The 26,423-nt window shown below is 46.0% G+C and overlaps 1 protein-coding gene across 1 annotated transcript; it reads right to left on the reverse strand.

Moving 5' to 3' along the window:
* Nucleotides 1-18,268: 18,268 nt before the first annotated feature.
* Nucleotides 18,269-20,173, reverse strand: LOC141093134 (uncharacterized). Its single transcript, XM_073579606.1, has 2 exons — nucleotides 19,912-20,173; nucleotides 18,269-19,801 (listed from the first exon to the last, which is right to left on the reverse strand). The coding sequence occupies exon 2, from the start codon at nucleotides 19,564-19,566 to the stop codon at nucleotides 18,391-18,393; it is 1,176 nt and encodes a 391-aa protein (XP_073435707.1). The 5' UTR covers nucleotides 19,567-19,801; nucleotides 19,912-20,173; the 3' UTR covers nucleotides 18,269-18,390.
* Between the last annotated feature and the right edge of the window lie 6,250 nt (nucleotides 20,174-26,423).

Raw genomic sequence — 26,423 nt, forward strand, 5'->3', positions numbered from 1 at the left:
TAATTTCCAGGTTCACTTTTAGAGCCTTTTTTAAAAATTGGTACCACATTTGCAATGCTCCAGGCCTGTGGAACAGACCCCGTCTCTATAGAGTCCCTAAATATCAGAAATAATGGCTTGTATTTACTTGTAATTACTTAGTGTCAGGAACACCGCACTGCACTTGCTCACTGAGCCAGTGCCCGTGTCCCGAGTAAGACAAACTGTGCTCAAAGATACCTGAGGAGCGGGCAGCAGCAGTGAAGATGTGTGCTTCAGACCAGCAGGACCTAAAGCACGTGATGCTGGGGACGTGGCCTAAACTCCAGAGAGCTAGGAGCTGCAGGAAAACTCCTAGAATAGTAACTATGGGACAAAGTTACCAAGGGGCATAGACAGGGACGTAAACAGATCAGGCCGGGGTCAAAGCACGAGATAGCACGACAATACCAAAGGATTAGACAGAACGGATAGTCAGGACGTAGCCAAGAAGTCAAAAACCAGAGAACCAGATATACAGTACAGAATCAACAGACAAACTCACAACAGGGGACAGAAGCGGGTCAGAACCATATAAGCAAACTAGAAGACAACGAACAAGCACAGGGGTCACCACACTCGGCCAAAGGCAAAAGTGTAACTGACAGGGATTGGAGTTTCCCAGGGCTATAAGAAGCTCTCCCTGAACCAAAGAGGCCACAATAATTAACTCCAGGCGTGCAGGTCAAAGCCTGCACTTGGCTCAAGACATTAACCCCTGACGTGCAGGTCAAAACCTGCACTGGGATCATGACAGTACCCCCCTCTCAACGGGGGGCCTCTGGACCCCCAGGTTTCCCCGGGTATTTAGCATGGAAAGCCTGAATCAGGCGATCTGCATGTACAGAGTGAGCAGGGAACCATAAGCGATCCTCTGGTCCATATCCCTTCCAGTGGACCAGGTATGCAAGGAGAGGTGCACCTGCCAAGAGTCCACAATATGTCCGACCTCATACTCCAAGTGACCCTCCACCAACACTGGAGGAACAACCGACTCAGAGTCCTCCTTGACAGACCCCACGGGTTTCAACAGAGATTTATGGAACACATTGGATATTTTTAAGGAGGCGGGGAGACGCAACCTATATGCCACTGGGTTGACTATCTCCATAATCTCGTACGGACCAATGAAATTTGGTCCCAATTTAGCTGATGGTACCTTAAGTGGATGTTACCTGTGGAAAGCCAAACCTTCTCCCCCACCTGAAACATGTGTCCCGGGGCTCTCTTTTTTTCAGCAAAATATTTGTACCTCCCCTGGGTCCGAGAGATATTACGCTGGACTTCAGCCCCGAGGTTTTTTAACCGTTGAACGGACCCCTCTGCCCCTGGACAACCGGAATCCCCCAGTGAAAACTCCCCAAAATGAGGATTAAACATAAATTAATCAGGAATGGAGACAGGTTGGTGGACTGACTCACCCGGTTGTTAAAAGCGAATTCTGCCTACGCATCACACCAATCCTCCTGTCTGGCGGAGGTCAGACACCTGAGAATTTGTTCCAGGGATTGATTGGTGCGTTCCGTCTGACCATTACTCTCCGGGTGATATGCCGACGAGAAGGAGAGTGAGATGCCCAATTTCATACAGAATGCCCTCCAAAATTTGGCCACAAGCTGCACACCTCTATCAGACACCACATTCAGGTGCCCCCCATGCAATCAGACCACATGCTGCACAAACAACCTTGACAATGTTTCTGCTGAGGGTAATGCTGCCAAGGGGATGAAATGGGCCTGCTTTGAAAACCTATCCACCACCATCCAGATCACAGTATTGCCCCTGGAATGTGGAAGACCGGTAATAAAGTCCATGGAGAGATGAGTCCATGGCCTATCAGGAACCGGTAAAGGTATGAGTTCTCCAGCCGGCCAGTTATGCGAGCTTTTGGAATGGGCACACACACCACAAGCAGAAATTAATTTCTTGACATCAGACCCCAGGGAAGGCCACCAAAAAACCCTAGCTACTGCCTCTCTAGTGGCCGTGATACCGGGATGAGCACTCAGCCTAGACTCATGAAACTCCTGCAGAAGTCTAGGCCGCAATAAATCTGGAACAAACAATTTATCCCCTGGCCTGGTTGCCGGAGCTAGGGACTGAGCCCTTAAAATTTATTTTTCCAACTCTGATGAGACCCCCGCCACTACCACCCCTGGGGGAAGAATGGAGGACCGCGGTTCGTGGGGAGACACCGGGTCAAAACTTCTGGACAGGGCATCCGTTTTGACATTTTTGAACCCCGGTCAAAAAGTAATGGAGAATTGAAATCGTGAAAAAAAAAAAAGTGACCAACGGGCTTGTCTAGGAGTAAGCCTCTTAGCAGATTCAAGGTATGCCAAATTTTTGTGATCCGTGATAACAGTGATAGGGTGAGCCGCCCTTTCCAAAAAGTGCCTCCATTCTTCGAATGCCAGCTTGACCGCAAGATGTTCTCTATTGCCTACATCATAGTTTCTCTCGGCTGAAGAGAACTTCTTGAAGAAGAAGGCACAGGGTTTGAGATTAGTAAGGGTGGCCGGACCCTGGGACAGCACAGCCCCCACCCCCCACTTCAGAAGCATCCACCTCCACAATGAATGGCTTGGACGGGTCTGGTTGGACCAACACCGGGGCGGACATGAAACATTTCTTAAGAGCTGAGAAAGACTCCTTAGCGAGTACAGACCAATTTTTTACATCAGCCCCCTTCTGGGTAAGATCCGTGAGTGGTTTAACCACTTGTGAGAAATCTTTAATGAATCTCCAGTAATAGTTTGCAAATCCTAAGAAGCGCTGGAGCCCCTTGAGATCTCAAGGCTGAACCGTCAGCGATTGCCAGCACCTTCCTAGCATTCATACGAAACCCCTCACAGCACGCAATCAGCCCCAAAAAAGACAGTTCCTGTATGAAAAATGAACACTTTTCGAATTTAACAAACAATTGGTTCTCCCTGAGTCTCTAGAGAACTGTCCGTAGGTGTTGCAAGTGAAACTGACTGTCCGGGGAATACACCAAAATGTCATCCAAATAAATGATAACAAAACGACCTATCAGGTCAGAAAACACAACATTGATAAAATTCTGGAAAATAGCGGGTGCATAAGTTAACCCAAACGGCATTACCAGGATTTCAGAGTCCTTCTGACATGAGGAACGCAGTTTTCCACTCGTCCCCTTCCCGAACCCTTATCAGATTGTAGGCCCCCTGAAGATCTAACTTGGAGAACCATTGGGCCCCAGATAACTGGTTGCATAAAACACAAGAGAAAAGGTCCTCCAACGAAGGTTAAAAAATTTATATTTTATTAATCAAATAAATACAAGATAAAATTAGACTTGGCAAACCATACAGAAATAGGATAGCAGAAAACAAGCACACTGGGTGACACAATGAATAACTGGTGACAAACTACATTATTAATATCACATGAGAAAGCACATAAAAAAATTGTATACATTTTTTTATATATATATAAAGTGCTTAGTGCAAGAATATTATTGAACAATATGTTTCAAAACTCCAGGCAGATTTAAATTAATCCAAAAAATGCATGAAGAAATACATAAAATGATGGTGAAGTGAGGAAACTATAAGCAAAAAGTATTATAATTAGATAGTGTATTTCATAACTCCAAATATATCCATATCAATCCATAAAAGTGCATAGAGAAATACATAAAGTGCTGGTGCAGCAAAAGAATTAAAGGCAAAAATATAAATTCATGACAAGATCATGCACATAAAAGTTAATCATATACTGGTATTGCTAGTTTTTCCCATATCTGGTTTCCTCAGAAAGGGATCAAAGCCCTTAAATCTGTAATGCATGATGTACATATACTGAGAGAGCCAGGTATAAGGAAGTGCACCTCATGGCTGTAAAGAAAAACTGTATATAGATTATATTTACCACAATAGAATATCACCCAGGGTCCCCCTAATGCGTGTTTCGATGGATATCTTCCTCAGAAGGTTATATCTTCCTCAGAAGAGTTCTAACTTGGAAAACCATTGGGCCCCAGATAACTGGTTACATATGTCTGGGATGAGGGTAAGCGGGTTAGTGTTCCTAACCGTTATCTTGTTAAGTTCCCAAAAGTCGAGGCAAACCACCATCTTTCTTCTTCACAAAGAAGAATCCTGCTGCCATGGGTGACACAGAAGGCCTGATATGCCCTTTGCGGAGACTCTCAGTTATGTAATCCTTCATGGCTTGGTGGTCAGGCCTGGACAAATTGAACAACCGAGCCTTAGGTAACTTGGCTCCGGGTACTAACTCAATGGCACAATCGTAGGGTCTATGTGGTGGCAGCGCCTCAGCCTCACTTTCGGAAAAAACGTCTTCGAAATCCTTCAGGTAATTCGGAATACCTTCCAGACCAACAGACGACACAGATACGGATTTAAAACAGATACCGTCCTGGGTAAGAGGGGACGAGTCAATTGCCACAAGTTTAACAGGATCCTGAAGCCTGACTGTCCCTATCTTATTAAAAGTCATAATTCGGGTATCAATCAGGTTCACAGCAGAACCACAGTCAACAAAAGCAGTAGTCTGAACAGGACCATAACCAAGTTCCAGTTCCACCTGTGAGGAAAATTGTACCTGAAGGTCTGGGTAGCCTCCTCGACTACTACCCAGACCTAGTAGTTTCCCGCCATCTTGGAGGATGACGGACAGGAGGGGCAGTCCTTGTTCCAATGTCCAGATTACCCACAATAGAAGCATAACTGCTTTTCCCGGCGTCGTCTTCTTTCCTTCTCCTCACAGGTGACAGCGCTCACCTCCATAGCCACTGGAGGAGTCCGGGTCTCACCTCCACTGGAGAATAATGGTGTTTCAAGTTGCATAACACCTCTTGCCCGCAGTCTGCGATCCATGCGAACCGCTTGGGTCATGGCATCCTCCAGAGAGTCAGGTGGAGGATGGAGTGCCAGGGCATCCTTCAGACATTCACACAGGCCTCTACGGAATAGCCCCCGAAGGGCGGCATCACTCCAAGAAATCTCAGCTGTCCAACGTCTAAATTCAGAACAGAACCACTCGGCCGAGTGCTCCCCCTGACAGACACTCATCACCTTGTCCTCAGCCAAATGAACTCTATCAGCCTCATCGTAAATAAGCCCTAAGGCCTCAAAAAACGCATCCACAGTCATTCTCTCAGGGGCAGAAGTTAAAGAGAAAATGCCCAGGCTTGTGGGGACCCCCTAGGCAGGGACATAACTACACACACCCTCTTTCTCATCCCCAGAGGAAGGGGGTCTCAAGGAGAAAAAGAGCTTACAGCCCTCCTTAAATGCTCTAAATTCATTTTGTTACCAGCAACCGTATCTGGTAACTTAACCGGGGATTCAGGTGGCACTAAAATGACATCTCTATTCCCCACCTGCTGAAAGTGTGCGGAAAGCGCGCCCTGAACCATGTCCGCAACCTGCCATTGGGACTGGGCCAGAGTTTGGTGTTCCAAACTTAGCTTCTGCAGCGACCGAGTCAAGCAATTCAACTGCTCAGATAAAGCATGCATTGGGTCCATGCTGCAGAAGTGAGGAAAAAAAAAGTTCATGGTCAGTTATAATGTCAGGAACACCGCACTACACTTGCTCACTGAGCCAGTGCGCGTGTCCCGAGTAAGACAAACTGTGCTCAAAGATACCTGAGGAGCGGGCAGCAGCAGTGAAGATTATTATTATTATTATTTATTATTATAGCGCCATTTATTCCATGGCGCTTTACATGTGAGGAGGGGTATACATAGTACATACAAGTACAGTAATCTTAAACATTACAAGTCACGACTGGTACAGGATGAGAGAGGACCCTGCCCGCAAGGGCTCACAATCTACAACGGGATGGGTGAGGATACAGTATGCGAGGGTAGAGATGGTCGTGCAGCGGTTTGGTGGATCGGTGGTTACTGCAAGTTGTAGGCTTGTCGGAAGAGGTAGGTTTTCAAGTTCTTTTTGAAGGTTTCCATGGTAGGTGAGAGTCTGATATGTTGTGGTAGAGAGTTCCAGAGTAGAGGGGATGCGCGGGAGAAATCTTGTATGGGATTGTGGGAAGAGGAGATAAGAGGGGAGTACAGAAGGAGATCTTGTGAGGATCGGAGGTTTCGTGCAGGTAAGTACCGGGAGACTAGGTCACAGATGTACGGAGGACTCAGGTTGTGGATGGCTTTGTATGTCATGGTTAGGGTTTTGAACTGGAGTCTTTGGGTAATGGGGAGCCAGTGCAGGGATTGACAGAGGGGAGAGGCCGGGGAATAGCGGGGGGACAGGTGGATTAGTCGGGCAGCAGAGTTAAGAATAGATTGGAAGGGTGCGAGAGTGTTAGAGGGGAGGCCACAGAGCAGGAGGTTGCAGTAGTCAAGGCAGGAGATGATGAGGGCATGGACTAGAGTTTTTGCAGATTCTTGGTTGAGGAATGTACGGATCCATGAAATATTTTTGAGTTGAAGTCAGCAGGAAGCGGAAAGGGCTTGGATATGTGGTTTGAAGGAGAGATCAGTGTCAAGGATAACCCCGAGGCAGTGAGCTTGTGGGACTGGAGAGAGTGGGCAGCCGTTTACTTTAATGGATAGGTCCATTGGGGGGGTCACGTGAGATGGGCGAAAGATGATTAATTCTGTTTTGTCCATATTAAGTTTTAGAAATCTAGCGGAGAAGAAGGATGAAATAGCAGACAGATATTGAGGGATTCTGTTTAGTAGGGAGGTGATGTCTGGTCCAGAGATGTAGATCTGTGTGTCATCAGCATAGAGATGATACTGAAAGCCATGAGATTCTATGAGCTGTCCGAGGCCGAAGGTGTAAACGGAGAAGAGCAGGGGCCCTAGGACTGAACCTTGCGGGACTCTGACGGATAGGGGGCGCGGTGAGGAGGTGGTGTGCGAATGAGAGACACTGAATATCCGGTCTGCTAGGTATGACGCAATGCAGATAGGGCCAAGTCTGTGATACAAAGAGATGAGAGGGTCTGTAGTAATAAGGAATGGTCCACTGTGTCAAAGGCAGAGGACAGGTCCAGGAGGAGGAGGACAGAGTAGTGGGCATCTAGTAGGTCATTGGTGACCTTAGTTAGGGCAGTTTCAGTGGAGTGGTGTCGCCAGAAGCCGGATTGCAAGTGGTCAAGGAGGGAGCAAGAAGAGAGGTGGGAGGATAGTTCAAGATGGACGTGTTGTTCCAGTATTTTTGAGGCATAGGGGAGAAGTGATATAGGGCGATAGCTAGATACAGAGGATGGGTCAAGAGAGGGCTTTTTGAGGATAGGTGTGATTGTGGCATGTTTAAAGCTTGAGGGGAAAGCACCAGTTGTTAGTGATAGGTTGAAGAGATGGGTTAGGGTTGGGATGAAGACTGTGGTGAGGTTTGGGATGAAGTGGGATGGGATCGGGTCAAGTGCACAGGTAGTGAGATGTGATCTTGAGAGTAGAGTGGAGAGTCGATCTTCTGTAATGGTGGAGAAGTTGGTTTTCGGGGATTAGGGCAGGGCAGATAGGAGGAAGGGCACTGGGGGTTGTTGACCAAAACTGTCTCTGATGTTATCAATCTTCTCCTTGAAAAATGAGGCAAAGTCTTCAGCTGTGTTGAGTGGAGAGGGAGGAGGTGCTGGGGGCGGAGGAGAGAATTGAAGGTGTTGAATAACTGTTTAGGGTTGTGAGACAGGGAGGATATGAGAGATGAGAAGTAGGTTTGTTTTGCTGCAGCGAGTGTGGCCTTGAAAGTAGTGAGGGACTGTTTGAATGTGATGAAGTCCTCATTGGAGTGGGATTTTTTCCATCTCCGCTCAGCAGCCCGGAAGCCCGCCTCAGTTCTTTGGTCAGACTGGTGTGCCAGGGCTGTCTGTTGATTTTGCGAGTTTTGGTATGTTTGAGAGGGGCAACTGATTACAAAGCTACAGCTATTGTGGTGTTATATAGAGCGGCAGCGGCATCCGCATTGTGTAGGGAACTTATGTCTGTAAGAGGGAGGATGGATTCAGACAGTGAGTGTAGATCGAGGTGTTGAAGATTTCTGCGAGGGTGTGCGAGTTTTTGAGGTGGGGATTGTGGACCTGAGGAGGAGAGGGAAGAGAATGTAAGTAGGTTGTGGTCAGAGAGAGGAAGAGGTGAGTTAGAGAGGCTAGATAGGGAGCAGAGGCGGGTGAAGATGAGGTCTAGTGTGTGGCCATCTTTGTGAGTGGCTGCAGAAGACCATTGAGTGAGGCCAGAGGAGGAAGTGAGAGATAGAAGTTTAGTGGCAGCTGAGAGGGAAGTGTCAATGGGGATGTTGAAGTCACCCAAGATGATAGTGGGGATATCAGTGGAAAGGAAATGAAGTAGCCAGGTGGTGAAGTGGTCAAAGAAGGTGGTGGCTGTCCCTGGGGGGCGGTATATGACAGCTAGTTGGAGGTTGGAGGGGGAGTAGATGCGCACAGAGTGCACCTCGAAGGAAGGGAGGGTAACAGAGGGTGGCAGTGGGATTGGGGTGAAGGAGCAGTTATCTGACAGGAGAAAACCAACTCCTCCACCATGCTTGCAGCTGGGGCGGGGGGTGTGGGAAAGGTGGAATCCACCATATGAGAGTGCAGCAGGAGAGACTGTGTCAGAGGAGGTGAGCCAGGTTTCGGTGATGGCGAGGAAGGAAAGTTTGTTAGTAATAAAAAGATCATGGATGAAAGAAAGTTTGTTGCAGACAGAGCGAGCGTTCCACAGAGCTCCTGTTAGAGGGACTGGGGATGCTGGGGCTGGGCGAATGTGTATAAGGGTGGAGTGGTTACGGAAAGTTGTGATTGGGTGTGGATGGGAGGTAGAAATGACTGTGGGAATGTGGTGAGGAGGACCAGGATTTGGAGAGATATCGCCAGCAGTGAGGAGGAGCAGAGAGAGTGTTAGCATGTGGGAGCAGGAGAGGGCATGAGGGGGCTGTCTGTGTTTGGAGACAGAGGATTGTATGTTGATGAACAGATCTGAGGAAGAGGCGAGATGGATTGGAAGGATTGAAGAAGAGATGAACAGTTCCCTACTAGGTGTAGGGATTAGTGGCGTTATCAGAAAGTGAAGGATTATAGGGGTTAGAGTGGAAACAACCAGAAACATTGTTTAAAGTGACTCTTTCCAGTTACCTTCTGTTCCCGTCTGGTTCAATTCTGGATTAATTCATATCTTCATATCATCTCACACTTTTAAGATACACACTTCTAGGATACACACTGCAGACTAAAGTCTTGGCAGACTTGTGCTATGCAATATATGTGCTACAAAGTGCATTCAAGTGTGAAGCTGAGAGGAGTGGTCTGTGCTCCTCTTGGTCAGATAATTAAGAGTGAACCAGATGCATATGATCAAGCCAAAGTAAACAAGGTCATAAATAATACTGGGGTAAAGCAGGGGGTTAGTTGAGAGACATACCAAGTGAATGCTATGTGCAGATGTAAGAAGTCTTTGTGGAAAGCTGAGTGACGTACCAAGTGAATGCTATGTGCAGAGGTAAGAAGTCTTTGTGGAAAGCTGAGTGACATACCAAGTGAATGCTATATGCAGAGGTAAGACGTCTTTGTGGAAAGTTGAGTGACGTACCAAGTGAATGCTATGTGCAGAGGTAAGAAGTCTTTGTGGAAAGCTGAGTGACGTACCAAGTGAATGCTATGTGCAGAGGTAAGAAGTCTTTGTGGAAAGCTGAGTGACGTACCAAGTGAATGCTGTGTGCAGAGGTAAGAAGTCTTTGTGGAAAGCTGAGTGACGTACCAAGTGAATGCTATGTGCAGAGGTAAGAAGTCTTTGTGGAAAGTTGAGTGACGTACCAAGTGAATGCTATGTGCAGAGGTAAGAAGTCTTTGTGGAAAGCTGAGTGACGTACCAAGTGAATGCTATGTGCAGAGGTAAGAAGTCTTTGTGGAAAGCTGAGTGACGTACCAAGTGAATGCTATGTGCAGAGGTAAGAAGTCTTTGTGGAAAGCTGAGTGACGTACCTGTAGGGAGAATAGATAGACATGCTGGTTATAGTGTGATGGTGGCAGATGAGAGGGCACAGTCTGTATGCATCATTCTGGATTAATTCATATTTTCATATCATCTCACACTTTTAAGATACACACTTCTAGGATACACACTGCAGACTAAAGATGTGTGCTTCAGACCAGCAGGACCTAAAACACGTGACTGCTGGGGGCGTGGCCTAAACTCCAGAGAGCTAGGAGCTGCAGGAAAACTTCTAGAATGGTAACTACAGGACAAAGTTACCAAGGGGCATAGACAGGGACGTAAAGAGATCAGGCCGGTGGTCATAGCACGAGATAGCACGACAATACCAAAGGATTAGACAGAACGGATAGTCAGGACGTAGCCAAGAAGTCAGAAACCAGAGAACCAGATATACAGTACAGAATCAACAGGCAAACTCACAACAGGGGACAGAAGCGGGTCAGAACCATATAAGCAAGCTAGAAGACAATGAACAGGCACAGGGGTTACCACACTCGGCCAAAGGCAAAAGTATAACTGACAGGGATTGGAGTTTCCCAGGGCTATAAGAAGCTCTCCCTGAACCAAAGAGAGGCCACAATAATTAACCCCAGGCGTGCTGGTCAAAGCCTGCACTTGGCTCAAGACATTAACCCCTGACGTGCAGGTCAAAACCTGCACTGGGATCATGACACTTAGTTCTCTTAGTACTCGTGGGTGTATGACATCCAGACCTGGAGATTTATCTATTTTAATCTTATTTAGCCAGTTTCGCACCTCCTCTTGGGTTAGATTGACCCTTAATATAGGATTTTCTTTGTCTCACGGCATTTCACCTAGCATTTCATTTTCCACCGTGAATACTGTGTAGAAGAAGGTGTTTAATATATTAGCTTTTTTCTCGTCATCTACAACCATTCTTTCCTCACAAATTTTAAGGGGCCTGTTGTGAATTCTCTTGCTCGGATTTCTGCGCCGAAGCTCCCTCTTCTCCCTCTGGTGGTTACTGAGAGTGGTGGAGCTGGCAAGGTTGATGGACCTGACGACGATAATTGGGAACCTAGGATTACTGGCTGGGAGCATATAATTGAGCTGGCTGCTCTTGAAGGTTGCTGGTGATTTTTCCTCCTTGTGCATTTGGAGTTCTTTTGTCCCCTGCCTGATCTGCATGGTTCAGTTAAGTGATTCTTTTGCTAATCCTTTGCATCTAATCTGGTTGTGCCTTTTTTTTGCTTTCTGCTTTGTTCAGGGGTTCAGCGTGCTCCCTGCTTCAAATGTTACAGTTTGTTCAGTCCCCTGTTATGTTAGTATCTTTTTGCTTTGCTTCCAGGTTATACCAGAGTGCTGATCTAGCGGGGGTGAGGTTATGTGGCCTCAGATTTTTTTGTATATCAGAAATGTTGTTTTTTAGGGTTTTGTGCGTGTTTGCAGACAGTATCTTTTCTGTCCTGTCCTGTCTAGACAGCTTGGGCCCCACTGTTTGCTCAGTCTGTTCTCTGCCTGTGTTTGTATCTCATCTTGTCTCACCGACAATATGTTTGGGGAATGTCTATTCCTTTGGGGATCTGCTCCGGGGCAGTTTAGATTTCACCTGTCTTTAGGCTTAGTTAGTTCTCCGACCGTGATGAAGCGTCTAGGGCACCGTTGGAATGCTGCACGGCTGCTGCTAGTTGTGTTGATTGAATCAGGGGTCTGCAATCCGCTTAGTTACCTGTTAGGCGTTGGATTTCTGTGTTTACTCCGCAGGGATCCAGATCCTCACATTCTGCAGTCTCCTGCTGTTTATCTACTGCAGAGGAGATTGCAGAGGAGATTGCCTTGCAGCAAATCTCTCCTGAGGCTAAGTCCTTCAGTCCTCCTACTGAGCATGCTCATGGGATGATCTCCCATTGGAGATCGGGAGTCATGTACTCAGGTCCCGCTCCAGATCTCATTGGTCCATCTCAGAGATCTGGAAGCTTGCGGAAGGTCCCGGCTGCTATAAAAGGCGCGCATGGCTGTTCCGCCATGCGCTAGTATAGACTTACTTGCTGCTGTGTGTATGAGGACGGATGTATGATTCTGGTGAATGACTCATTATAAAACCCCTTCCCTCTGATATTACGTATGTGGTTAGGGACTGCGTTTAGAATCAGTGCCAGCGCTCCTCTGCTGCAACATCCACAGCTGCTAGCGTCCGACATTGTGCTTGCGCCTTAGCTTTGTCGCTTAGCGCCAGTGTCCACGCCGCGCTGCAGTAGCAGCCCTCTTTGCATTCGCAGTTGCGACGCTGCACACACGGTAGGTCTAGATGGACGTATTGCCGCCGTCTTGGGCTACTCCTGTGACCTGATACCGTGTGTGCGTTTTTACTGAGTACTGTGACTTCAACAGGCTCAGTCCTTTGTGTTTGTACTTGTTTGACATCTCTGAATTAACTGAGATTGCTCTGCGCACCTGGGTGAAGTTTAACCCTGTGCGCATTTCCGCCATATTGCTCCTGCCACCACTTAGCAGCGGTTATATCATCTACTGCACGGTGGACCCTGAGCGGCGAACGCACTTTATTATTATTTTTATTTATTGCGTTCTGCCGTTCTTAACAGTTACCAACCTCTCTGGTCTTCTGATGGCTTAGCCTTTCCTGCCATCCTCCTCGGTGACCCATTCATAACAGAATCACCAGCCAAAGCTCTAGGGTACTCAAAAGAAGGAAAGAATTGTTAAAAAAAAAAAGTGTCAGAATTTTTTATATATTTTTTCCTTTTTTTTCTCTGGGGCTGTAGGAGGATTTTTTCTTTAATGGAGACTAAGCAATTCTCCGATCATGTTGAGCAGCTCGCTGCTGAAGTGCGGGGAATTTCTGCCTATCTCGCTCAATCATCTGCTGTAGAACCAAAGATCCCTACTCCTGATGTGTTTTCGGGGGATAGGTCAAAATTTTTGAATTTCAAGAAGGACTGTAAACTATTTCTTGCTTTGAAGCCTAATTCATCAGGGAGCACGGTGCAGCAGGTTAAAATTGTCATCTCCCTGCTGAGCGGCAATCCCCAGGTTTGGGCTCTTTCTCTGACACCTGGAGATCCTATTCTGGCTAATGTAGATGCATTTTTTCAGGCCCTGGGGTTGTTGTATGATGAACCTAATGCTATTGATCAAGCTGAGAAGACCTTATTGGCATTGAACCAGGGTCAGGATGCTGCAGAGTTATATTGCCAGAAGTTCCGAAAGTTGGCGGTCCTTACTAAGTGGAATGACGATACCCTAGCAGCTCTCTTTCGGAAAGGTCTGGCAGAAACTGTAAAAGATGATATGGTGGGATTTCCTGTCCCCTCTGGTCTTAACGACTCCATGTCATTTGCCATTCAAATTGATCGACGTTTACGTGAATGTAAAAATACGCGAGAGGCGGTGCTGCCTTTTGAACAAACTTCTGAACTCATGCAGTGTGATAGGGTTTTGTCTAGGGCGCAATGTCAAGAGTTCAGAAGGCGTAATAAAATATGCTTCTTTTGTGGGGACGCCTCTCATGTTATATCTGTCTGCCCTAAACGAGAAAAACGTTTTGCTCACGCATTTGCGGTGGGCAGTGTACAGCCTAGGTTCCAGTTGGCAGTTACTTTGATTTGCTCCTTGTCTACATTTTCTGCTAAGGCCTTTGTTGATTCAGGAGCAGCTGTGAATCTGATGGATCTTGACTTTGCCAAGCGTTGTGGTTTCCCCATGGTGCCCCTGAGAACCCCTATTCCCTTGAGGGGGATTGATGCTACCCCTTTGGCAGAGAATAAACCCCAGTTTTGGACCCAGGTAGTAATGCGGGTCACCCCGGACCATCAAGAGAATTGTAAATTTGTGGTGTTGCACAATCTACATGATACTATTGTTCTGAGTTTTCCTTGGTTGCAAACCCATAATCCTATTTTGGATTGAAAATCTTTGTCTGTGGTGAGTTGGGATTGTCAATGTGGTCTTATTGAAACTCCTGTTTTCTCCACCTCTCCCCAGTCTCAAGACGTTCCTGACTATTTGGCTGATTTTTCTGATTTATTTAGTGAGAGTAAGTCCGCGTCTTTGCCTCCTCATAGGAATTATGACTGCGCAATTGAGTTAATGCCCGGTTGTAAATTTCCCAAGGGTCGGCTTTTCAACTTATCTGTACCTGAACATGATGCTATGCGATCTTATATTAAGGAATCATTGGAGTAGGGTTATATCAAACCATCCTTTTCACCTTTGGGTGCTGGTTTTTTCTTTGTGGCCAAAAAAGATGGCTCATTAAGGACATGTATTGACTATCGTTCCCTTAACAAAATATCAGTACCCGTTACCCCTGTTTTCTGATTTATTTTCCAGAGTTAAAAGTGCCAAACTTGACCTCAGGGGGCATATAATCTCATTCACATCAAGTACGGGGATGAATGGAAGACGGCATTTAATACTCCGGAGGGACATTTTGAGTACCTGGTGATGCCTTTTGGGCTCACTAATGCCCCTTCCGTCTACCAATCTTTTATGAACGATATTTTCCGGGACCATGTGGATAAGTTTTTGATCATTTATCTGGATGATATTTTGATTTTTTTCCAGTGATTGGGATTCTCAATGGGAAAATACTCTGTATGTTAAGGGATCGAAATGTCTTTTTGGTGGACAGAGGATTTCGTTTTTGGGATTCATTTTGTCCCCGTCTGCTATTGAAATGGACCCGGCCAAGGTACAGGCCATTTATGATTGGGTTCAGCCCACTTCTCTGAAGGCTCTTCAGAAGTTTTTGGGTTTTGCTAATTTCTACCGTAAATTTCTAAGTTATTTTTCTGGTATTGTTAAACCACTGACGGATTTGACCAAAAAGGGCGCTGATGTGGTGAATTGGTCTCCAGAGGCAGTTGCGGCATTTCAGGAGCTTAAGGAGAGATTCACTTCTGCTCAGGTTCTATGGCAACCTGATGTTTCACTCCCATTTCAGGTTGAAATAGATGCTTCTGAGATTGGTGCAGGAGCTGTTTTGTCTCAAAGGGATCCGGTAACCTCTAAGTAGAATCGCTATGCCTTCTTATCTTGAAAATTTTCTCCATTTTTGTATATCAGAAGTGTTGGACTTTTTTAGGGTTTTGTGCGTGATTGCAGACAGAATCTTTTCTATCCTGTCCTGTCTAGACAGCTTGGGCCCCACTGTTTGCTCAGTCTGTTCTCTGCCTGTGTTTGTTTCTCATCTTGTCTCACTGACAATACATGTTTGGGGGCTGTCTATTTCTTTGGGGATCTGCTCCGGGGCAGTTTAGATTTCACCTTTCTGTCTTTAGGCTTAGTTAGTTCTCCGGCTGTGACGAAGCATCTAGGGCACCGTAGGAACGCTCCTGCTAGTTGTGTTGATAGGATCAGGGGTCTGCAATCCGCTAAGGCTAGTTTCACACTTGCTTTTTTTTGCAGCGCGTTTTTCCCGCAAAAAAACGCATTAAAAAAACGCATACAAATGCATACAAACGCTGCGTTTTTTTCAAGCATTTTTGTGCGCATGCAGGAAAAAAACGCAGCGTTTTTGCGCGTTTGTATGCGTTTTTTGTGCGTTTGCGTTTTTTTACAGATTTTGGAAAAACCCCACAAAAATGAAAAAACAACCATTCAACAACACACAAGACCAATGGGACTTCATTGTGGGTGTGGTATGTTAATATATAGACCCTGTCTACAGTATTCTTCACATTTGCTTGATTCTTCTCGTGACCATGGATCTGCGCTGGAAGAGTTTTCACTTCAACTTGGATTTGGACATCGCGATGGCTCAGGCGTATGCAGTTGCTTGCCATGAACAAAGGAAGAGAGAGAGGCAGCGAAGACGGCGGCGTATGTGGATACATCCGATTGTTGAACTCCAGGAGAGCCGTGGGGCATACCACACCCTCTACAGCGAGCTACAGGCAAACCCGGAGAAATTTACAGATTATATCAGGATGTCCCACGAAAGTTTCATGGATTTGCTTGCTCGTGTCCAACAATCCATCCGGAGACAGGACACACAGCTCCGTCGTGCGATTCCTCCTGAGGAACGGCTACTGGTGACATTACGGTATGTTTTAAAAACCAAGGGGTGCGGTCTGATGGTTTTTTTTTAAATTTAGTATTCAAAACCGTGGGTAATTAGTTTTCGTGAATGTACTAATATTTTATTTTATAGTTTTTTAAAATAATATACATAAATATTAATTTTACTTCTTTGTCTGTTCACAGATTCCTGGCGACTGGAGAAACCCTATCTTCACTACACTTCCAGTACCGTATTGGAATCTCTACCTTGTCTGGAATTGTTGCTGACACCTGCCGGGCTCTCTGGAATGTTCTTTGCCCAGAATTTATGCCCCTGCCCACCGCTGAAAAGTGGATGGAAATTGCTGACAAATTCTGGACAGTATGCAATTTTCCCAACTGTTTGGGAGCTGTTGATGGTAAACACATACGGATCATCAAACCCCAAAGAACGGGATCTGAGTACTATAATTACAAAAAGTACTTTTCAATAGTACTCATTGCGATTGCGGATGCCGGATGTATGTTTGTAGCAGTGGACATTGGAGCATTTGGCCGTGGTAATGACTCACAGGCTTTTAAAAACTCAGACATGGGCCGGAGGTTGTATGGCAACCAATTTAATTTCCCTATGCCACGGCCTCTTCCTCACACCGAAGCTCCGCCACTGCCCTTTGTAATGGTTGGCGATGAGGCTTTTCAAATGTGCGGAAACTTACTGAAACCCTACTCCAGCCGGGACTTGGACCACACCAAAAAAATATTTAATTACAGGCTGACCAGGACCAGAAGAACTGTCGAGTGTGCTTTTGGGATTCTTGTTTCCAGATGGCGAATTCTGGGCACGGCCATTAATCTTAAACTTGAAACAGTCGATGAGGTGGTGAAGGCCTGTGTGGTTCTACATAACTTTGTGATGGCTAAAGAGCACCCGACCTTTGAACTGGACGATGATGCTCCTAACCCATTGCCGGAATTCACTCAGCACACTCTCAGGTCATCCGTTGAAGTTGGCCAAATGAGGGACCAATTTGCGGCCTACTTTATTTCTGATGTAGGACGGGTGCACTGGCAAGATGAAATGGTGTAATATTTTTGTTTGTTTATGGTAATAAAAAACCTTATTTGATACCATTACTGAGTGCACTATATTTTTTAAACTCCAATTTAATAAACTTCCCATGTATAACTGAATTTTTTGATGTTCACACACCTGGGCAGGTAAATACACATATGAGTTAAAATGCAGCATTGCTAGTCTGCGTGAAATATATTGGAACGAGCAAAGCTGCAGGCCATGAATCAGGAAACCATTTTTTTTCAAGAGAAAATTGTGCAACTAGTTGAAAACAAAGTATGTGATTTTCTCAAAACACAACCCTCAAAACCCAACCCCAATGAAAGTCCATGGGGAATACAAGTCAGCATTGAGTGGATGAATGTAATCTGCTCCATTCCAACTTACAAGTTATTACACTAGGCCTTTGAATGACTATACTAGGCCGTGGTATTTCAAATATGAGTATAGTAGGCCTTGGGCCTACTAGTATAGTCATATGTGAAATACCACGGCCTAGTATAGTCATACCAAGGCCTACTGTAATAACTCGATTTTTAACAACTAGCATCTTGTTTCACAAAAAACAAACTGGTGAAACTAGAAAGAAACTTATAAGTTTCAACAGTTTGTTTTTCATGAAACCAGATTCTAGTTGGTAAAACTAGAGTTATTACACTAGGCCTTGGAATGACTATACTAGGCCGTGGTATTTCAAATATGAGTATAGTAGGCCTTGGGCCTACTAGTATAGTCATATGTGAAATACCACGGCCTAGTATAGTCATACCAAGGCCTACTGTAATAACTCGATTTTTAAAAACTAGCATCTTGTTTCACAAAAAACAAACTGGTGAAACTAGAAAGAAACTTTTAATTTTCAACAGTTTGTTTTTCATGAAAACAGATTCTAGTTGGTAAAACTAGAGTTATTACACTAGGCCTTTGAATGACTATACTAGGCCGTGGTATTTCAAATATGAGTATAGTAGGCCTTGGGCCTACTAGTATAGTCATATGTGAAATACCACGGCCTAGTATAGTCATACCAAGGCCTACTGTAATAACTCGATTTTTAACAACTAGCATCTTGTTTCACAAAAAACAAACTGGTGAAACTAGAAAGAAACTTCTTTTTAAGACAAGTTTCAACAGTTTGTTTTTCATGAAACCAGATCCAAGTTGGTAAAACTCGAGTTATTACACTAGGCCTTGGTATGACTATACTAGTCCGTGTTATTTCACATATGACTATACTAGGCCTTGGGTTGGTTTTTAACATGTATTTACCCATCAGTGTGTGTGAGCGGCGCAAACAACATTAATGAAACTTAGTAATGGTGAACCACAAATGTAAATTTATTTTTTATCACAAAAATAAACCAAAAAATTATTTTTTCCGGCGTTTGGGGGCAGATGGTTTCAATTTGGGGGTGTGCAGGGAATATGCAACACTTGCTGTTGAAGACGGTGTTTGAGGGGAAGGGGCAACAAAACTTGTGGGGGAAGGTAGTCCAGTTAAGGGAATCAAACTAGGAACACTTGGAGGAGAGGAAATCTGTTCAGGTACATTAGTTGTAATGGCATGTCGCCGTAGGCTTGTGTGCCTGGACCGACTTTGGCCCAATGCCCGCCTTGATGGATTTCGCCTTGAAGTAGGGGCAAATATTGAGTGTAGGTCCCCCGTCTGCAGGTGTGGCTGCTGCTGCTGCTGAGGTGGCGGCTGCTGCTGCTGAGGTGGCGGCTGCTGCTGAGGTGGCGGCTGCTGCTGAGGTGGCTGCTGCTGCTGAGGTGGTTGCAGCTGCTGCTGAGGTGGTTGCAGCTGCTGCTGAGGTGGCTGCTGCTGCTGAGGTGGCTGCTGCTGCTGAGGTGGCTGCTGATGAGGTGGCTGGAGCTGCTGCTGAGGTGGCTGCTGCTGCTGCTCTTCGTTGTCAGTGCTCGTCCTTGCAGGAGGACTGGTGGCGGCAGTGATGGTCCAGGTTTGCAGAGTGGTGGTGGCAGGGCTACTACACGTTGTTGTAGCGGCAGGGCTGTTCCATGTTTGCCTAGTGGTGGCTGAGCTCCACGCATGCATGGGAGTGGCGGTGGTGCTCCAGACAGGAGCAGCGCTTGCCATGGTGGTGTCGGTGAAGTGACCAGCTGCACTCAGACTTGTGGTGGTGTAACGGTGGGTGTCCTGGCTTTGAATAGAGGTGTCCGTGCAGTGGTATGCAGCACAAGTCGGTAGTGAGGTGAAGCGAGTCAATGGTGGCACAGGTGGAAAGGACACCACTGACTGCTGACCGTACCGATTATGCTGCATAGCCTGCAAGAAAGCATTGTTGCAGGCCTGCAGCACATTCAGCTGTTGATCAGGACTAAGGTGTTCCGCCATGCCCTTTTCAATCTTACTAAAAAAATGGTGTGCTGGTCTGTTGAGGTCGGCCTCCAGACGGTCAAGGCGCTGTTCTACAGAATTGAAGCGGTGTTCAAAGTGGTTAAAACCACGTTCCATGAGTGCAAAACCGCTTTCAACTCTGTCGGACAGTGACTTGAGGCTGGAATTAAATGTCTCGCTCAAATGCATAAACTCGGGCAAGACATTCCTGTCCAAGGCCCTCTGCCGCTGGCGGGTAGTGCCCGCATAACCAGTGGCAGAGACCTGGGACAGGGGAACACCTGATGGCCCAGCTTCCTGGTCACCAGCTGTGTGTGTGGTTGACCTGCAAGGTGCTTCCTGGCTGTCGGATGGCTGGGACGGGTCAGAGGACGTCCGAGGAAGGACCGCTCCAGGGCCAGGTTGCAGGGTGCTGCTCCAGGTGCTGTTGAAGAAAGGAAAATCATTACTACCATGCCTTTACAAGAAGCATCAGCTGTGGATTAGAAAAACACAGATTAATAAAAATAAAAACCCAAAATTTATAATACTTACGATCTCGTGGCAAGGACCGGTCTTAGGAACTGCAACGCGTTATAGTGACGGTATCTAGTTCTGGTCCTTGACGCAGATCCACTGCGAACCTGGCCCTCAGCACGAACATCACTGTTGAAGCGGTCCTTGATCGAACGCCAACGTGTTCGGACTTTGTCCACTGTTGATAAAAAAAAAACAGTGCCGTCAAGGACAACAGTCACTGCGGCACAATGTAGCAATACAATACTCAAAGCAGTCACTGTAGACCACGATGACACTGTTGGGTTTCCTGCTAGAATACACCTAGCACGAAACCCAACAGTGCCGTCAAGGACAACAGTCACTGCGGCACAATGTAGCAATACAATACTCAAAGCAGTCACTGTAGACCACGATGACACTGTTGGGTTTCCTGCTAGAATACACCTAGCACAAAACCCAACAGTGCCGTCAAGGACAACAGTCACTGCGGCACAATGTAGCAATACAATACTCAAAGCAGTCACTGTAGACCACGATGACACTGTTGGGTTTCCTGCTAGAATACACCTAGCACGAAACCCAACAGTGCCGTCAAGGACAACAGTCACTGCGGCACAATGTAGCAATACAATACTCAAAGCAGTCACTGTAGACCACAATGACACTGTTGGGTTTCCTGCTAGAATACACCTAGCACGAAACCCAACAGTGCCGTCAAGGACAACAGTCACTGCGGCACAATGTAGCAATACAATACTCAAAGCAGTCACTGTAGACCCCGATGACACTGTTGGGTTTCCTGCTAGAATACACCTAGCACGAAACCCAACAGTGCCGTCAAGGACAACAGTCACTGCGGCACAATGTAGCAATACAATACTCAAAGCAGTCACTGTAGACCACGATGACACTGTTGGGTTTCCTGCTAGAATACACCTAGCACGAAACCCAACAGTGCCGTCAAGGACAACAGTCACTGCGGCACAATACAGAGCAGGGAAATACTCACTAAACGCCTTTTTGGAGGATGCTGTGGCGCTGTCCCAGCCATCCATCAACGCTGCGGCCACCTCATTCCATAGCCGCCGGGTCACCACAATGTCCTTGTGCAGCCGGTCACGGCTGTCCCACAACGGCGAACGCTCCTGGACCAGGCTGATGAGCTGCTCATTATCCAGGTACACGTCTTCATCTCGTTGTGGAACCTAGACAAAACACATTCATTAGAATAATCCAATTTAAATTGAATAAAAAGTTACAAAAAAAGAAACATAAAAAAGAGTAAAAATAGAAGATAAAAAATAAAGAACATTACAAATCATTTGATACTTACATTCCGTATCACCACCGGGACTTGGCTTCGCTGCTCCTGCTCTTCGCCCTCACTAGTCCCGTCCACAGAAGAGGATGATGACGATGTCTTAAAAAAGTTGAAAAAAACGTAAGAGATTTGGAGAAGCAGCAGATATACTTACCAGATGCACAAAAATAATCACCTCACGGTCTGCTTGCGCCAATTCCTGCCGCGATGGGGAATACTCTGATTCTGAAGACATACTGCATGTAAAAATAATAAAAATCATTAGTACATACATAATTTAAAAGGACAGGCATATAATGTAATATACTCACATTCTTCGCTGATATAATGGGTTCTTGGTTGACTGTCTGCTCTTCAATCTGTCAGTGTAGTAGTGGCAGAGTTTTGGCAGGCACCTCCTTTATATAGACTTTTTTTTTTTGACTTTAGAAGATTATAACTAGGACAACAAGTGGACACCACCAAAAAAACGCAGCGCTAAAAAAACGCATACCTGCGCATGCCAGTGCGCACGTATGCGCATCCATAGGCTATAATGGCCATTTTTAGCGCAAAACGTGCGCATACGTGCGCATGCGCTTTTTTCAAGGGCCAAAAAATGCAACATGCTGCGTCTGGAAAATACCAACGCACACCCCAAAAAAACGCAGCGCATGAAAATCGCATACATGCGCTGACCAGTGCGCAGGTATGCGCACCCATGTTAAATATAGGGGAAAAAACGCATGCGCAGGTATGCGTTTTTTTCCAGCGCTAAAAAACGCAAATGTGAAACCAGCCTTAGTTACCAACCTCTCTGGTCCTCTGGTGGCTTAGCCTGTTCCTGCCATCCTCCTCGGTGATCCATTCATAACAGGGGCCTAGACTTTCACTTATGATTCTTTTACTATTGCTATAGTTGAAGAACAGTTTGGGTTTAGTTTTACTCTCCTTAGCAATGTGCTTCTTTCTCTGTTTCCTTTTTGGCAGCTTTAATTAGTTTTTTTAGATAAAGTATTTTTTCCCTAAAGTTTTTTAGAGCTTCAACAGTGCCATCCTGCTTTAGTAATTTAAATGCTTTCTTTTTACTGTTAATTGCCCCTCTTACTTCTTTGTTTAGCCATATTGTGTTTTTATTTCTTGTCTTTTTTTCCAGCAAGTTATAAACCCCTTACAGTGCCTATTTAGGATGTTCTTAACCATTTCCTATTTATTATCTGTATTCTTATTTCTGAGGACATTGTCCCAGTCAACCAGATTGAGGGCATCTCTAAGCTGGTCAAATTTTGCCTTCCTAAACTTCAGTGTTTTTGTGACTCCCTGACAAGTCCCCTTAGCGAAAGACAAGTGAAACTGTACAATATTGTTGTCGCTATTTCCTAGATGCCCGACAACCTGCAGAATTGAAATTTTCTTACCTCCCTTCTGAGTATGTTGCATTGAGTCTTCTTTGCCGCACCTCATATTCTTCATCAGTATACAGTATTTTCTGGCTTCATGTGCGAGTCTAATGTTTTTCTTCCCGTCCCCTCTTGTTCTAGTTTACCGCCGTCCTGATGAGTGTGGCAAGTCTTCGGGCGAATGTGTGTTTTCCAGGTTTGTTGAGGTGTAGTCTGTCTCTGGCGAGGAGTCCGTCATACAGGTAATTCACACCGTGGTCCAGGAATCCAAATCCTTGTTGACTGCAATATCATCTTAGCCAGTCGTTCGCATCAAGGATCCTGTTCCATTTCCTGGTGCCTTGCTCGTCTACTGGAAGGATAGAAGAAAAACACTACCTGTGCATCCAGTTCCTGTACTTTCTTCCCCAACTCTTCAAAGTCCTTGCAGATTGTCGGTAGGTCCTTCCTTGCCATGTCATTGGTGCCAACATGTATCAGAAGAAACAGGTGGACATCCTTGGAACTGATGAGCTTTGGTATCCTATTGGTCACATCCTTGATCTTCGCACGTGGGAGGCAGCATACTTCTCTTGCGGTTATGTCCGGTCTGCAGATGGCTGTTTCTGTGCCTCTCAGTAGTGAGTTTCCTACCACTACCACTCTTCTTTGCTTCTTGGCTATACTTTATGTTGTCACTTCTGGGTGTTGCTGTGTGCCCTTTTCTTCTTTGCTTGCTGGTAGTGCCTCATCCTTAGGTTTGCCATCTTCATCCTCCACAAGGCATTGGTATCGGTTTCTCAGTTGTGTGGTTGGTGATGTCTCCATGGTCTTCTTGCTTCTTTTGGTCACATGCTTCCACTCACCTGCTTTTGGAGGTTCTCTGACACTTTCTTCCCATTCTGTGACCGGTAGAGAGGTTCCTGTTCTGTCTAGGAAGTCTTCATTTTCTTTGAGTTTCAAAGTTGAAATTCTTTCTTCCCCACAATGTTTCTTCTAAAAGGGCCAATAGTCTAAACTTCTGGCAGGTGAAGTTGGATTCTTCTTCTGGTTGATCTGTGAACGTGTAGTACATGTTGCACCTCATTATGTAGGTTGTCACATCCGCCATGTTGCTCCTAGATCCTGCTAACTTGCTGTGTGTCTTCCTTCTTGTGTAATCTACTGTGTGTATCCTTCTTGTGTAATCTGCTTTGTGTTTTCCTTCTTGTGTAATCTACTCAATCAGCCAAGCTTTCTTGCAATAATATCCTAGAGGAAAAAATACGGCGCGTGGTATGGCGATGCTTTCCAAGCAGCTGGTCCCGGCTGTACCCAACGATCTTCTTGCTGAGGGAGACGCTTCGCTTTTCCCAGAAGGCACCTGGAATATGCACATTGTCTTCTTCAAGCTTCAATCCCTGGTTCAAACCTGCAACAGAGCCGTGACAACCTGCTTATCCACCATCTGTACCACCCTGCGTTGCAACCTTTTATAAATTTTTCTCTGCCGTTCCACTACCAGGGAGATTAGCTACAGTGACATGGGTTGTAAACCTCTTGATTATGTTGCTTAACGTCGACAAAAGAACATCAAGATCTCTGGACATGGATTTGTAACCTTGAGATTAATATTTTTCAACAGGTTTTGTTCTCAATTCCTCACACAGTTCTACTCTTGTCTTTCTGTTCTCTATGCTTAGTGTGGCACACACAGACACACAATGCAACGATTGAGTCATCTTCTCTTTTTAGCTAGTTTCAGGTGGATTTTCATATTGCCCACACTTGTTACCTGCCACAGATAAGTTTGTATGAGCATTACATGTGTGAAACAAAGTTGTTTACCCACAATTTTGGAAAGGTGCCACAATTTTGTAAGGCCTATTTTGGGGGGACTTGGGTGAAATTATGTCCAATTTGCCTTTTCTCTCTGTTTTTTTGTGTTGTTCCAATACACACTAAGGAAATAAGGATGTATATAACAAACATATGTAATTGCAATAATTTTCTGGGAGAAACACTTCATTTTCTGGAACAGTTTCAAGGGCGCTAACACTTTCGGCCATGACTGTATATATATTGTGACAGGGTCACTGGCAATGTAAGTGAGGGGATATACAGTATGTATCTTCCATTAAGTAAAAACCCAGAAGTTTTGCTTCAGCATGTTATGAGCAGAGAGGGGTTTATCAACCATGACAAGGTTTGGCTTTTTTGTGAGTGGCTATAAGAGATGGGCCAGACTGTCACTCACCATATCTTTTCCCCAAGGTTGTGGTTTGACTAGGGATGAGCGAGTAGTGAAATACTCAGACTTGCTGTACTTGTTACGAGTAGCTCCTAATACTCGGGTACTCGTAACGAGTAGCGAGTCCAATGTAAGTCTATGGGAAATGCGAGTAATGGGCAGAGAATGTGTGTGGGTGGAGGCTATGTGTGCATGAAGAATGTGTGCGGGGGTATGTGGGGCTGTGTGTGTGCGGGCTGTGCTGGATCTGTGCGGTGGCTGTGCGGGCATCGTCCAATGGGACTACTTGTCTCATCCGGCTATGCCCGCTACAGTGACAGCATTAGCGGATGATGGGAAAGTAGTATTCCCATCATCCGGCTAATGTGGTGAATGTAAAAAAAAAAAGGACATACAGAACATACAACATATAACATATAACATACAGTACATACACATAACATACAACACATAACATAAAGTACATACTCACCGCACACATTCCCTGCCATTGATCACCTGTAAAGAAGTTAAAATAATAAAGCAACCTATACTCACCTTTCCGCTGTAATCTCATTAATAACAAAGGTTCCATGTCAATCTCCCGTGGAGAGCAGCCGCATCAGCTGATGCGACTGCTCTCCAGGGGCTCCAGCGATATAGTGATGCTGCGCGGCCAGCCAATCACAGTAATGCCACAACAAAGAAGGCCGTGGCTGTTAGGCATCAGGTTACTGCCTCTGTACAGGAGGAATCCCAGGTGTTATGATTGGGTCACCGAGGAGGAAAGCAAGACCAAGCTAAGCCACAGAAAACCAGAGAGGTTGGTAACTAAGCAGATTGCAGACCCTTGATCCTATCCACACAACTAGCAGTAGCCGTGGAGCGTACCTACGATGATTCTAGACGTCTCGACACAGCCGGAGAACTAAATAAGCCTAAAGCAAGAAAGGGGAAATCTAAACTGCCCCAGAGCAGACCCCAAAGGAATAGACAACCCCCAAACATATAGTCGGTGAGACAAGATGAAAACGCAAACATAGGTAGGAAAATAGGCTGAGCAAACGATGGGGCCCACACTAACTAGAGAGCAGAGGCGTATCCGGGGGGGCAGCCGGGGCATTTGCCCTGGGCGCAGCCAACAGAGGGGCGCCATCGGGCCTCCTGATGCTGCGGTCCAGGGAGGAGGCTCTCAGTCGGCGGCATTCTGCCACCCCCACACAGATTCTCCCATTCTCTGAGCGGGCTGTCAAACTGACAGCCGGCTCAGAGAAAGTGCTGCACGTCGGTCGGTGACTCGCTGTACAAGCGTCTTCAGGTGTCAGACGCTAGTACACGTGATTCACTTGTTGCTGTATTCTCTGACCGCCGCCGGGCGCCGGCACTTCTGCATGAATGAAGCACCAGCAGCGTGATCAGGTCAGATGATCATGCTGCTGACGTCACACGCCGGCTCTTCACAGGCGAAGACACAGGGCACAGGCAGCGTTGCGGTTGGTGGTAAGTGCTCCAGCTCCAGATGGGGTAATGGAGCTGAAGACACCGAAGATCAATGGTGGAAATGTAAGGACATGCTCTGGGGGCTAGGAAGGGATGGTTGGGGTCGGGGACGCTATATGGAGTGCATCGGTGGATGGGTGCAGACAGATGCATGTGGTGT

This window comes from Dendrobates tinctorius, unplaced genomic scaffold (assembly GCF_039654945.1).
Source record: "Dendrobates tinctorius isolate UK_male_01 unplaced genomic scaffold, ASM3965494v1 ptg000062l, whole genome shotgun sequence".
In the NCBI taxonomy this organism is placed as follows: Eukaryota; Metazoa; Chordata; class Amphibia; order Anura; family Dendrobatidae; genus Dendrobates; species Dendrobates tinctorius.

Excerpts from the sequence above, each read along its gene's own strand:
- LOC141093134 (XM_073579606.1), bottom strand. The coding sequence starts at position 19,566 with ATGCATTTGAGCGAGACATTTAATTCCAGCCTCAAGTCACTGTCCGAC.